At 35.6% G+C, this 15,593-nt stretch overlaps 1 protein-coding gene across 1 annotated transcript; it reads right to left on the bottom strand.

Moving 5' to 3' along the window:
- Positions 1 to 1,295: 1,295 nt before the first annotated feature.
- LOC125659497 (mannose-P-dolichol utilization defect 1 protein-like) lies at positions 1,296 to 9,745 on the bottom strand. Its single transcript, XM_048891173.2, has 5 exons — positions 9,259 to 9,745; positions 9,072 to 9,137; positions 8,738 to 8,870; positions 7,509 to 7,713; positions 1,296 to 2,003 (listed from the first exon to the last, which is right to left on the bottom strand). The coding sequence occupies exons 1-5, from the start codon at positions 9,446 to 9,448 to the stop codon at positions 1,773 to 1,775; spliced, it is 825 nt and encodes a 274-aa protein (XP_048747130.2). The 5' UTR covers positions 9,449 to 9,745; the 3' UTR covers positions 1,296 to 1,772.
- Between the last annotated feature and the right edge of the window lie 5,848 nt (positions 9,746 to 15,593).

The raw sequence follows: 15,593 nt of genomic DNA, 5'->3' as shown, positions 1-15,593 counted from the left end.
AAAGTTTTTCCTGAAATTTAATTTTTTTTTTAAACTTTAATATTCTGTTCTGTGAGACAAGACCTCTTACTGCGCATGGTATAAAAGAGATCAATGTTATCTTTTTTTCCCCCACATCTGGTGCATCAAAATTGGTACCGTATAAGTTTTACATTATGACCCCTGAGTCGAGGTCTCTGCTGGTGGACTGTTAGTCCCCGAGGGCCTTTACAGCCCAGTAGCTTAGTACTTCGTTACTAGCTTGAAAATACGGATGTATATTGAATTGCTGTTATAAAATTTAGAAATTCATTTCAAAATTAAGGATTATCTCCCTCGTGCATAGCTCTTATCCTTGGATGAATTTGGCTCCACTTGTTTGGCACGCTGGTTTTGTTTTTTTTTTTGGATATATTTAGCTCTAAAACTTCATAGTTATTTCGGATTTCAAACATTTCGGTTGAGCATCACTGAAGAGACATTATTTGTCGAAATGCGCATCTGGTGCATCAAAATTGGTACCGTATAAGTTTTACATAGTTTCAAATATAGGGTATCAGACCCCAGTTAATAGAATGTGAAATTACTCTCGTGATAAGAATGTGCCCCCTATACACACCGGAGGTGGGGTCAGGTGCCTAGGAGGAGTAAGCATCCCCAGTCGGCCGGCCACACCCTCCGTGAGCCCTATATCCTGTTCAGGTAAACAGAGGTATATGTTGTCAATGAATACTGCCTTAAGGTGGATTGATCCTCGTGATTCATCAATAGTAATGGTTGAAAGTGGAAACACTGTACAGTATTAATTTCCCCTCAATATGGTTTAATTTAATCAATAACCAAAGAAAATGTGTATGATGACACCTTTTTAAAGATGCCGGACATACAAAAACAGAAGTATATAGCAACATAAAAAATCACACATTTTCGTTAAACAGATTGTTGAAATGACAAATTGTAATTGTCACCAGTTTAAGAAAACTGCTAATTTTTAGATATATAAAAATTGTGGATAATAGGGAAATCATTGTGTCATAGACATGCAGGAGAGGGGATTCCAGCATAGGAGTTATTGCCCTTGACAACATTTTTAAAATCATAGATAAGTGATTATCTATGGAAATAAAAACTTTTTCAGTATCAAAAGTATACCAATTTTTTTTATTTTAATCAATAAATAAAGTTCCTCTAAAAGATATATTTCTATCTTGCGCAAAATTTAATTAAATAAAGAGTTTGCAAAAACATATGACATCACACGAGGATCGATCAATCTTAATGATGCCTTTGAATTATTATCGACATACTGACACATGTTTAGTTTCGTCAATTTATTAAATCCATCGTCACAATTACATTTGTTATACAATGAAAACTACAACATACATTGCCATACATTCCTGGTGGTTTGATGAATTGAAACATTTCATGTTTTAAAAGGTGCGATATGTCAGCTGATCATGATTTCATTTCGTATAACACAAACCCTCACAAAACAACACACATGCATGTACATTTGTATCTTTCAACGTATTTGAGATTTACAATGCATTTTGGGCGGATTTACTGGTTCACAGATTTACTGGTTCACTGCTCTCTCTCTCTCTCTCCTGTGTTACATGTATAGAGTTGTCATTCGTTGTCTAAAGACAATGACATTTTCCGTACCTCACAAATATTCGGGATGCTGCAGTGATAATTCCCTTTCATTAGATGCGTCAGACCTTAAGAAGACACCTGACGATTTGACATCGAATGGTTGCACGATTCTGCATCATTTGACAGTTTTACTTTCACGTCGCGCGCTTGCTTTTCTTTTCTTTTCTTCTGTAATAAACAATTTGAACCGTGAGAAAGATGTTCAGTACGCATGCCTGGACGAAGGTTAGGATCATGATTTTGTCCATGGTCAGCAGCACTGAGGACGTGAACCTTCCAAAACTCTGGAACGCGCTGAGAAAGGCCGAGGCTGCTGACAACTGCCCAGTCCCATGGTTCTTAAAGTTTGTGTAGATCTGCATCACCTGGTAAAGAATCAATTTCAAATTTAAACGAAGGCGTACGTATGAAAGCATTCCATTGTCCTGACAATATACAGGCAAAATGAATTCCGCGCGAAAACGAAAAGTGTTAAACAGTACACATGAATACTACAGTGATGTTGATAGCAACTTATTCAATTCGTATGCACACCGATGTAATAAAAATGAACATTTATTTATAAATCAAATGCCATCGTACTATCACATTTTCTAGCATTCCCTGTGCTTGTCAGTCGACATGGTATGAAATAGTCATGTGTGTTTTCTTCAACGTAATTGGTCGTCAACGTTATAATAATGATTGGTTTTATATAGCGCTTTTTCCAGCGTATGCTGCTGAAAGCGCTTTACAATACCTTATTACCCTGGCAGACCTTATATCAATCTAGAACTTTCTCAGCCTCCAAGGAAGCATACAGTGCAAGCTGCCATTACAAGCACTAGAGCACTAACATTCTAACAATATATTTCACTGTCTATAGCCAGGTACCCCTTTTACACTTGGGTGGAGTGAGGAAATTCATGTAAAGTGCCTTCCCCAAGGACACAACGTTGGCCCTGCCGCGGCCAGGACTCGAACCCACAACATTTTGTTCGAGAGTCTGACGGCATAACCACTAGGCCACCAACACCAAGTTAAAAAACCGAGGCCCCGTGTCACAGCAGCTGTGACACGATAAAGATCCCTCCCTGCTCAAAGGCCGTAAGCGCCGAGAATAGACCTAAATTTTGCAGCCCTTCACCGGCAATGGTGACGTCTCCATATGAGTGAAAAATTCTCGAGAGGGACGTTAAATAATATACCATCAATGTATAAATAAAAAAATATATTGACAATTTAAAGCCATACTCATAAACATTTTATATCCGTTATTTTCATTGACAAAACACTCATTTCAAAGTATATTGTTTTTGCAGTAGGAAAAAAAAAGATTAGATTTATATTTCCACATTACATGATATGACATTTACAGGTTGATATGGAAATCCTAAAGACGTACCATTAATAAAACTGATATTATTGTGATTTGATAACATTCTGGTCTAGAGTTGAGCCCCGTGTATTCAGGATGGTGCACGAGACATGGAATAGACGTTATCGTGCTACATGTATTTACGTGGTGATAGGCGCGTGTGATACGAACACGTGTATAGTTGGTCATTGTTGATTTGATCTTTATCTCGGATATTCATTCTGAACTTACCTAGCCTGTGCATCTATTATCACATGTATCATCCAATGTGTCTGTACCCATGACTTGGATCACCTTATACTTAGACTTTGTGTCTATATCCCTGTTGTATTTATGCTTTTTTTTTATAATTAATTTTTAATTCCACAACATGTTTGACACAGAGACTCTGTGCCGTTAGTATATGTGTATTTAGTTTTCTATAATAAGGGACCATTATTGTAGTGGGGCCCTAGGGGCGGGGCAAAAACTGCCCAAAATTGAAAAATTTGCAAACATCTTCTTCTCAAGAACCACACATATGTAAGAAAAACCAAATGCATAGTGATGTAGAGCAGGACGGCCTCTACCAAGATTGTACATTTCATGATCCCCGGGGTAGGGGTTCTGACCCCAGAGCGGGGCCAAACTTGTTATATAGTGTTTATGTGTAAAACACTTAAATAACATCTTTTTAGTGCTTTTGATGCTAAATTGAAACTAAATGGATAGAGCAGGTAGTCTTTTACCAAAATTGTAAATTTGATTTACCCCAGAGTAAGGGTTTGACCCCAGGATGGGGCCAAACTTAATATATAGTATTTATATGTAAGTTTGTTGATACTGTATAAAATCTAAATGCATACTTAGGAATAGCAGAAAAGGATGTACAAAAAATGTAGAATTTCACAACCCAGGATTATGACTTTAGGATGAGTCCAAATTAGTCAATCTTTTGATGTTTTAATATTAAAACACCTATTATTTAAAGCCTTTCATCAGTGTATGCACTTTTGAGGGCAGTGAGATTTTAAGAACATATTCTTGTTTTATACTATTGCTGAACATTAGAATTTAGCTTAGATATTCAGAACAGGAATTTTTTTTCTAGATTTCATAGCCCATGAAAGTAGTGATACTTTTTCACTATTATTCATGTGACCAATAAGGCCTGTGGCTGATGAAATATTGGGTAGATCTTTCAATGGTTTTAATGGGGCATGGACACAATTGAGCTGAAAATTTTATTTTTCTATTCTTATTGTTTACAGTGCTTAACTAACGCATTTCTAATGGTCAACCGGATTTAATATCAGTTTTTGAGTTACAAGCGAGATACAGCACTCACAATTCTTTATTGTGTAAACAAGGCTCATGCCATGTTTTCGTATACATATAGATTGCTTGATAGAAAATAGCATGTTTAAAACAAAATGAGATGTGCTAAATACTAGAAACTATTAAATTATGTTCAAAATTAACTTGTAAATTCAAAAACCCGCTTTAAACGAACTTTTACTGGTATACAATGTATCTAGCTTACATGTAAACAAAAACAGGACACGAGCCTTGTTCACATAACAAAGAATTGTGATCTCTGTATCTACTATGTACCTCGGCAACTAACAATAAATTTTTTGCTGACCATCCGAAATTCCTTCGTTAAGCATTTTAAACATTAACAAGAGACCCATGGGCCACATCGCTCACCTGAGTCACCTTGGCCCATATTTGAAGACTTTCCATATATATTTGCATGTAAAACCTTGGTCCCTATTATGGCCCAAACTACCCTTTGCAAACTTGAATCTACACTATGTCAGAAAGCTTTCATGTAAATGTCAACTTCTTTGGCCCAATGGTTCTTTTAAAGCTTTTTTCTATATTTGTATGTAAAACTTTGACCCCCCCCCCACTTGTGGCCCCATCCTACCCCCCGGGGACCATGATTTGAACAAACTTGAATCTGCACTATGTCAGAAAGTTTTCTTGTAAATATCAGCTTTTCTGACTCAGTGGTTATTGAGAAAAAGATTTTAACTATATATTTGTATGTAAAACTTTGATCCCCCTTGTGGTCCCATCCTACCCCCGGAGCCCATGATTTGAAGAAACTTGAATCTGCACTATGTCAGAAAGTTTTCATGTAAAAATCAGCTTTTCTGGCTCAGTGGTTCTTGAGAAGATTTTTCCTGTATATTTGTATGTAAAACTTTGATCCCCTATTGTGGCCCCATCCAACCCCCGGAGCCCATGATTTGAACAAACTTGAATCTGCATTATGTCAGGAAGCTTTCATGTAAATCTCAGCTTTTCTGGCTTAGTGGTTCTTAAGAAGAAGATTTTTAAAGTTTTTCCCTATATATTTGTGTGCAAAATTTTGATCCCCCCTTGGGGCCCCATCCTATCCCCGGGGGCCATGATTTGAACAAACTTGAATCTGCACTATGTCAGGAAGTTTTCATGTAAAAATCAGCTTTTCTGACTCAGTGGTTCTTGAGAAGAAGATTTTTAAAGATTTTTCCTATATATTTGTATGTAAAACTTTGATCCCCTATTGTGGCCGCATCCAACCCCAGGGGCCCATGATTTGAACAAACTTGAATCTGCATTATATCAGGAAGCTTTCATGTAAATCTCAGCTTTTCTGGCTTAGTGGTTCTTGAGAAGAAGATTTTTAAAGTTTTTCCCTATATATTTGTGTGTAAAACTTTGATCCCCCCCTTGGGGCCCCATCTTATCCCCGGGGGCCATGATTTGAACAAACTTGAATCTGCGCTATGTCAGAAAGTTTTCATGTAAAAATCAGCTTTTCTGGCTTAGTGGTTCTTGAGAAGAAGATTTTTAAAGATTTTTCCTATATATTTGTATGTAAAACTTTGATCCCCTATTGTGGCCCCATCCAACCCCAGGGGCCCATGATTTGAACAAACTTGAATCTGTATTATGTCAGGAAGTTTTCATGTAAATCTCAGCTTTTCTGGCTTAGTGGTTCTTGAGGAGAAGATTTTTAAAGTTGTTACCTATATATTTGTATGTAAAACTTTGATCCCCCCCTTGTGGCCCCATCCTACCCCCGGAGCCCATGATTTGAACAAACTTGAATCTGCATTATATCAGGAAGCTTTCATGTAAATCTCAGCTTTTCTGGCTTAGTGGTTCTTGAGAAGAAGATTTTTAAAGTTTTTCCCTATATATTTGTGTGTAAAACTTTGATCCCCCCCCTTGGGGCCCCATCTTATCCCCGGGGGCCATGATTTGAACAAACTTGAATCTGCACTATGTCAGAAAGTTTTCATGTAAAAATCAGCTTTTCTGGCTTAGTGGTTCTTGAGAAGAAGATTTTTAAAGATTTTTCCTATATATTTGTATGTAAAACTTTGATCCCCTATTGTGGCCCCATCCAACCCCAGGGGCCCATGATTTGAACAAACTTGAATCTGCATTATGTCAGGAAGTTTTCATGTAAGTCTCAGCTTTTCTGGCTTAGTGGTTCTTGAGAAGAAGATTTTTAAAGTTGTTCCCTATATATTTGTATGTAAAACTTTGATCCCCCCCCCTTGTGGCCCCATCCTACCCCCGGAGCCCATGATTTGAACAAACTTGAATCTGCATTATATCAGGAAGCTTTCATGTAAATCTCAGCTTTTCTGGCTTAGTGGTTCTTGAGAAGAAGATTTTTAAAGTTTTTCCCTATATATTTGTGTGTAAAACTTTAATCCCCCCCTTGGGGCCCCATTTTATCCCCGGGGGCCATGATTTGAACAAACTTGAATCTGCACTATGTCAGAAAGTTTTCATGTAAAAATCAGCTTTTCTGGCTTAGTGGTTCTTGAGAAGAAGATTTTTAAAGATTTTTCCTATATATTTGTATGTAAAACTTTGATCCCCTATTGTGGCCCCATCCAACCCCAGGGGCCCATGATTTGAACAAACTTGAATCTGCATTATGTCAGGAAGTTTTCATGTAAATCTCAGCTTTTCTGGCTTAGTGGTTCTTGAGAAGAAGATTTTTAAAGTTTTTCCCTATATATTTGTATGTAAAACTTTGATCCCCCCCTTGTGGCCCCATCCTACCACCGGGGGCCATGATTTGAACAAACTTGAATCTGCACTATGTCAGAAAGTTTTCATGTAAAAATAAGCTTTTCTGGCTTAGTGGTTCTTGAGAAGAAGATTTTTAAATGACCCCACCCTATTTTTGCATTTTTGTGATTATCTCCCCTTTGAAAGGGACATGGCCCTTCATTTGAACAAACTTGAAAGCCCTTCACCCAAGGATGCTCTTGGCCAAGTTAGGTTGAAATTGGCCCAGTGGTTCTGGAGAAGAAGTCGAAAATGTGAAAAGTTTACAGACAGACAGACGGACGCCGGACAAAATGTTATCAAAATAGCTCACTTGAACCTTCGGTTCAGATGAGCCAAAAATGGAAAAATAAAATTTTCAGCTCAAATCGTGTCCATGCCCCTTTAGAGGGGCTGCGTGTTTTCCCCACCAGCATTATCCTAGTTAATATATTAAGCTTATTCTTACCCTGCTGACGCTCAGGACGGGCATGCTGAGAATATGGAGAGAGATGAGAAACGTTGTGGGCAGTACAGGTAAAAGTAGAGTAAGCATAATCACGATGTAGAGTAGCATAAACATCAGTGCCGACAGAGGGCGCCTATTGTACTGCAGTAACAAACAAACCAGTACCACGTTCTCCACCATAAACACCAGATTCTCGCCCCATGCACTGATGAATAGACAAAGTGAAATTAACATAAACACCAGATTCTCGCCCCCATGCACTGATAATAAGACAAAGTGAAATCAACAGAAAAGGACAAGAACGGATCGTATACCACATCGCGAAGAATACGAGCCGACATATAAGAATGATTACATCACTAATGGTTGGCGAATCTGTTTTAATACAATGTATATTGTATTTCTCATTTTTGATCACAACTGGAATATAAAATAAATGGATGAACTGTGACAACAGAGTGTAAAACCTTTGTTGTACGATCTACTGGAGGTCAGACGCCTACATTGTACTACAGTAAACCTGCTATTTCAAGACTGTGAGTGTGCACTCAACGTTTGTCAATAGAAGTGAAAATTTGCATCATTTCAATGACTCTAGTAATACCCCGCAATGAATGGTCACTGCACACATGATATCCTAACATACATGTGTACGTATACATGTAGGTTTCAATGGATCGACAGTCCACCATCACGTTTATTGTCCTGTTATGAATTATTCATATGATCATTAAGAAATTACCATAAACAGTGGATTCATTTTTTAAAATTTTGAATTTATACTTTTTATACATTGCCAAGCAATTCCAATGTATGGAATTTTTCTTATATAAATCATTGTAATGGGAGGGGCCTAGAAGTTTTTGAACTTTTGCCTAACCTGAATAAAATATGTTCAATTCAAATCAAAAATGATTTTATGTAACAACTCAATTCAGTGCAATATTAATGTTCTTGTTATATAAATGGATATACATGTACTAAAATAATTTAACTCGTGGCCACACAATACTTTAAGGAGCAGATCTTTACGTTTCCGACACCGAATAAAGACCCTTAAATGCGTTTTCCTTCCAAACCACGGAAATCCCACTCCACAGAAAATAAAAAATATGTAATTTTAAAAGTATCTGAAATTGTACTTTCTGCATGATAATAAACTATGTCAAAACCACACTGTTGGGATAATTTCGGAAAGGAACATAAGCACGTGTATTTTAATGACCTACTTAATGGGAAACTGTTTCCAGACTGAGTACGCTACAGTGGACGACGAGGCCTCCAGCATGAGAAGCGTGCTCATGACGTTGATTCCGGAACCATTCCGTCTTTTAAGAACTTTAAATATTTGAGGAAGCTGACCTGGAAAAAAAATCCGTTAACATGAACGTGCATTTCCTTCCATTAAAGTGGGTACTTGTTATAAATTAATGAGACGGTAACACTTGGGAGTGATCACGATAAAGCTTGCGATAATATGTATAGTGACCTTTGTATGTATATGATGTTCATAGACACAACAAATTAACTAGAAAAAACAAGTTAGTAAATTAGGGATCTCACCAAAAATCATGGATCCAATTAACACATAACCGTAGATTTTCACCACAAATGTCAGCAGGCACTGTCCTGTAGAAATGTATTCTGTGATTAAATTCAGCTTTCAGACCAAATAACGGAAGTACAATATTATTAATATTTTTTTTTTTTTTTTTTTTTGAAAATAGGCTTAATGCGTCGATTTTCTTACCGTAAAATAAATACCTCCTCTGAAACAGTTCCGTATAGCACACATCCGGGATACCCCCACCCAGGGACTGAGTGGCTGTTGTTGTAGATTCAAACATGTTCCACGCGCTCTGTACGAGTTCCACTAGATCATATACGCCGTGTAGCACGATGTCCAGTGGTTTATATACCCCGAGTCCGGTATCATCCATAGTGCATGCCGTCTGAGTACGGGACAGATAAATATCACCCGGTCTACTGACAAAATGGCGCGGGTAGATAACGAGAAAGTAGCATCCGATATAATCGTAGTTTACACTGAGACGGCCTTAGTCAGTCCAGACGAGCTATCAATAGTACATGTACTAAACATCATTACTCAGTGACAGAGCGAGATTTCATTATATGATGAAAAGTGCCAAAGTCCGCAGCACATGTAAACAACTGTAAGCATGCTTCGTAATTACAACGCGGCAAATGATGTTTACAAGGGTTAGAAAAACGACAATACTGTTTATAATGTGTAAACTGTTGTGTGTAGTGGGTCACGGGGTGATCAATATTACGTGTATAAGTCACTGGATATATGATGCAAAACAATTATTAGGCAATTATGAAGTATCAAAACGCATTTCCATCTTAGTGATGATTAATATATTTCGAAGATAAATGTACTTCTTTATTCGATTTTGGAAATTATAACGAACGAACATTTTGATATCTATACATAATCAATGTCCACCATGGGCGGATCCAGGCACCGGGACGAGGAATACATTCAATTGGTCGCTTTTCATTTTGAGTTTCGTTTAAAATAATTTCATCAAATTCATGTCATACAAAGTTTTTTTTCCGGTGTCTTTCTGTTTTCCTGATCAATATATTCATTGGAAATGTGTCTATGTACTTGCAGGCATCGTCTGCATTTTCGTCGTACGTAAAGTTTCAAATGGTGTCATTATTTACAATTGTTGAAGATTTTACAAAACCTGTACCCCCCCCCCCCCCCCCGTCGGTATTTACAACTGTGTTGTTAGGAATTTTGCTCCATAACATGTTTGTAAACTACAAATAGTTCACATTCATTAGGCCTGCATATCAGCACAGCTCTAGCAATAAAACTTATGATGAAATAATTTCATGTTTCAAGATTTCAAAAAATCTGTTGTAAAACACATTTTTATTTCGCCCTAGAATATTAAGCTTACGTTAGAAACACATGCCTATGGTCCACGTATTGCAGTCATTTTTTAAAGGACAGCAACTCATTTTTTCACATTACTCTCCTTGATTTAATTCAGTCGATCTACTACACAACCCAAAATCTCCTCTGCAAACGGGTGACCTCCAGCACAATCCTTTTATCTATATCAAATTTCTTGAAAAGCATAAAACAATTCCTGTTATTCTTTACAAGACATGATAGGTAAGGGCGGTGTTAAGTTCATTTTATTTTCAATTTTATAAAAGAATAAGATTGGAATGGTTTTTTATTTCTAAAGTTCAACTTGATCGGTAAATATTCACTACCGACTCTCGCGTCAAAACAAATTCCAGCGTCAAACGAGCCATCAGAGTGTACTGCTTAGTACGAACTCGTAGAATATTAGATTGCCCAAAACACCACATTCTTATTTTTTCGATTTAACGTAGTTCCAAACTCATGTGACTTCATGAGATTTTGCAAAGTCAATGATTTAATGACTGGAACATAAAGAACAAGAGCCACGAATACCCAAATATGGCTCTGCGATTTTGAGTAAAATAAAGTATCTTCATTCCAAAATTTCATCATGGTATGAAATGGCTTATACCTTCTTCTTTATAAATCCAGTGTGTTTTTCCCGCGAAAATTCACGCATATAGAAATTTTAACATGCAAAACCCATAACAGTTGTGTTGTATTTGTAAAAGTTGATAATATCCAACAATATGCACCAACAATTTGTATAACCCCCAGGCCTCGATCCAATAAATATTAATGAATTGTAAATTAGTATATTACATACTGCATAGAAGTTAAGAGTTTTTTTGGATCGAGGCCTGGGGGATAAGTGAATTTTTACTTTTTATGTTCTGCAAATAACCGGAATTTCACATTCCATGCACGAAATCCGAATACTTTTCCATTCTATAGGTTTAATACAAATCGTAATATTTAAATATCATAGTTGGGGATTGTTCCATTGTCTTTTTACAAAACCAGTAATTATTCAAAGTTAATAAAATATGATTATTTCAATAGATATTATTGAAATAAAACCGGATCCGCGCCATCGTCGGAATCGGGCTACGTACATCAATTGATTTTGCCCCCAAAATTTTAAATAGATTATATGCTCAATTTATGAACTTGAATATATATGTAACCATGTTAGGGATAGTTACAAAAACCTTGCACTAGTTAACAGTTTTAGTTATTTGATTAAACAATTACGAAGCTAAGTCCTCCAATCCACTCCAGATACAATCGAGATCCACCCATCGTCTGCGCCGCGCCTTTACTTCCACACATTCTCTTTTTACGTTATCACACTATATATATTTTAATTATCTGAAAGCCGTTGAATTTAATAAATATCTGGCTTCACATGTTTCATCTCCGTGCATTCAGTTTTCTTGGCACTGATGAGCATGTTGAAATTGCAGTCGCAGTACATAAAAAGACTTGGAGGGCCGAGGGGTGCCTAACTCGATAAGCTACTTAGATGCGAAGATATATTGGCCTATCCCGTATTGTTTAATGATTTCTAAATTATAGTACAATATATAGGTACCAACCAAAAATTAGGCGTCCACATAACAATACAAAGGATAGACTGTAGGCTACAAGTCTCTCAGCTATCTACAACATTCGTTCGGTTGTTTACGTGTCAACCGATTTAGACATACGTCATCGGGTACCGTTATATTTCGACACACAGCTATTATTTCATCCGTCAGAAATCAATATATAGAAATACATACAAATATGAATACGAAAAATATATCTAGCAATATGGATCTTGTTTTGCTTTTAAATGAAATTCATTGACAAACAGAATTACATTTGATCTAATTAGCAAAAATACAAGGCAGTTAATAAAAAGGGATAATAATAATGAATAATTCGAAAATGAAAAAAAAAATAATGTAAAAAGAATGTTAACGAAAATGGTGTATTTTTCATTGTTTCAATTATATTTATCATTGAAAATTCAGTCTCAACAGCAAATATTCAAAACCACAAATCTTATAACGAAATAAAAAAGACAAATGGAAAAAAGAAGATATCATTAATACTGATTAAAATAGAGGTGAACATATGAATCACACTCGTTCCTGAAGTAAAAGTTGATGTATTTATTTTTTAAATATATTATCCTACATAATTAAGTAAAATATTACTAAGCATTATAGAAGGAAGAACTGAACACATTATTAAACCACTGTCCTGCTTAATTTAGTTTGAGTGTTTGTAACATGGAGGGTGTCTGATAACGGAGAAAGGTTTCCCTCATGCATTTTATGTAAGATAAGAACTAAACCTAATGACAGGAAGAAATGTGAAAGTGTTAAAATAAGCAAATTTTATGGTGGATGCCAAACTACAGATGTGTTAATTCACCACAGAGTTAACCCCTTGGTTGATAAAATTCTTGTTTCTATTTATGTGAAAATAACATCCTCTTAATTTTGTTTGCACACTAACCAAATATATGCGAGGAGGGAGTTTGGTTCTATTATATGTAGCAGTATCAGAATAAGACTTTTTAATTAATGAATTCGTTTCATAGATGTTATGGAGTTAATGATAATAATTAAGGCATTTTGAAATACACACAGGTCTAGATATTATTGTAATAAATGATCCGGATAGGAAACTAATGAAATTAAATAAATGGAACATATTTTACCTGATGATTAGTTCACGTGAACATTTTCTTAGCTTAATGTAAAATAAATTATATCCATATGGCTAAACTAAATGTCCATGTGTTATTCTGTACATGTACGGCTACTTTTGTAACAGTTTCCCTATCTCTCCCCCCCCCCCCCCCCCCCACCACACACACACACACACACACACACACACTCATCATAAACGTAACTCCCTATATAGCAAAACACAAATAAAATTGTGAAACATAGGATTAAAATGTTTACTCACTGTCTAAAGGAGACAAACAGAGAGAGAAGAAAGAGATGTACGAGTATACTATATAGGTGTGTGTTTTAATATAGAATTAACATAGACAGATTTAAATATTTACAATATTATAATTAAATTGCACTGAATAGTGTTTTTGATTCACTGTAGCAAAGTGCGTCTGAAATAACGCCGCTGTCCAAAGCCTGGCTATTACTGTTTTCGGCGTGTGTACATGTACATGCGGGATAATAACACCCCCAAACAAATAATAAAAATAAAAACCCGCAAACTTATAAAAGATTGTTAAAAGAAGTGATCAATATGCAACATAAACTAAATGTAATATTGAAACGTACATACATAGGTCAATAGATCTTATCCGTAAGTCAACGGTTGGATCCACCGTGTTTTCGTGTACATTTTAAGATCCCCCCCCCCCTAAAATTTTTTATCGGTATGTGCAATAAATGGTTATACAGTTAAAATATTGGAATTGGGTTTATCTTTATGTCATACTTAAATAACAAAGCTAAGTGAAGAGGTACTGAATTAATATTACTTTAAAACTGTTGAATGGTTGCATATATAAAAATTTTAAAAAATATAAAGAGAGGGAAGGAGACAAACAGAGAGAGAAGAAAGAGATGTACGAGTATACTATATAGGTGCGTGTTTTAATATAGAATTAACATAGACAGATTTAAATATTTACAATATTATAATTAAATTGCACTGAATAGTGTTTTTGTTTCACTTTTATACCTAGAGAACTTTCACATAAAAGTACTTGAAACGTTGTAAAATTGTGACCTTACATTGCAAAATTGCAACGTCAATAACAATCTGGCCAAAACAATGGGTACTTTGAACGTCAATAACTAAAAAAAAAAATGAAAAGATATCGGAAAAAGGATCACATATTTGAAAAAAAGATATTATTGGCAATTGTGTCCACATATATTCGTATTTTAACATTTTGGAGAATAACGCTAATTAAATAATTATGCACTTATTATTCTAAAACTTGATGAACATATTGAAAATGACATGTGTTTTAGTTATGACATATTTCCTGATAAATAAATGCAATTAAACAATTTTCTTGTTGTTTTTATTTTAAAATAACGACAAATAATTGTTTCCAATGAATTTCAGAAAAATCTACATTGGGGTAAATGACTTCAGTAGTGTCTGTAATGAAATTTAATATGGAAATCCTTAACTAATTTGCATTTTTTCATTACTCTGAATGTTATCTTATCGATTCCAAACAAAAAAATGCTACCTAAACCCCCAAAATCCAGAACTAAGGACCCACCTTAAGGCCCAATTCAATTTACATGCGATTTTTCTTTCACAGCTTTTGTGTGTGCAGTAGATCGATAGGTGCCCGGAATATGATATACAGTGTACATATAAATGTATGTATCACACCATCAAAGCGAACGAGTCCGATGTGTATAAATGGTTTGTCTCATTTGGGATCGATTTATGTAAAGTGAAAGTTTGTTAAACCCGAAAACGTAAGGTGGGGGGGGGGGGGGATTGAAACAGAATCGATGTAAAGTTAGGTGAGGATTACGACCCCAATAAGAGGAATTAACAGATTTATTTTAAAATGTATGAAGCAAAACGGCTAACAGAGAATTTGTTTGAATTGAATTAACAGGTCATCGTATTTTAAATCTAAATCATAAGACACCAGTACATGTAGTTAGATCACAGAAATAAACTGCCAGAAGTCCTCGAACATTTACAGAAATGTCGGATCGGAGCAATACGGTCTCCCAGTCTCTGTTAGTTAACAAGAGATGTTTGTAAAACACATATGCCTCCCATGGTGCAAATAAAATTGAAAAGGGTTATACACACACCTCATTTAATGGATAGTATTATTATCAATTCAAAATATTGAGCAGACAATATCTTCCTATGTCAAGAGTGAATTGACCATGTGACCTAAAATTCAATAGGGGTCATCTACTCTTTATGCTGTACCAGTGTACCAAGTTTGGTATGTGTCAATCAAGCAAATAATTCTTAAAATGTAGGAGACAATATATTACTATGTCCAGTTCAACTATTGACTTTTGACCTCAAAATCAATATGAGTCATCCTCTCCTGAAGATGTACCAGTGTACTAAGTTTGATGTCTGTCAAGTAAAAGGGTTATCAAGATATTGAGTGGACAGTATATTACTATGTCCAGTTTGACCCTTGACCT

Source organism: Ostrea edulis, chromosome 9 (assembly GCF_947568905.1).
Source record: "Ostrea edulis chromosome 9, xbOstEdul1.1, whole genome shotgun sequence".
NCBI classification, from domain to species: Eukaryota; Metazoa; Mollusca; class Bivalvia; order Ostreida; family Ostreidae; genus Ostrea; species Ostrea edulis.
Note: the sequence above shows the minus strand (reverse complement) of the source record. Positions and strands in the feature narration are given on the sequence as shown.

Bases quoted from the DNA above. Each gene is read 5' to 3' on its own strand.
- LOC125659497 (XM_048891173.2), bottom strand. From the start codon at position 9,448: ATGGATGATACCGGACTCGGGGTATATAAACCACTGGACATCGTGCTA. The intron at 8,871-9,071 runs GTGAGATCCCTA...TTTTTTTTCCAG, and splicing joins AATTGGATCCATGATTTTTG to GTCAGCTTCCTCAAATATTT. The intron at 2,004-7,508 runs GTAAGAATAAGC...ATTCTTTACCAG, and splicing joins CCGTCCTGAGCGTCAGCAGG to GTGATGCAGATCTACACAAA.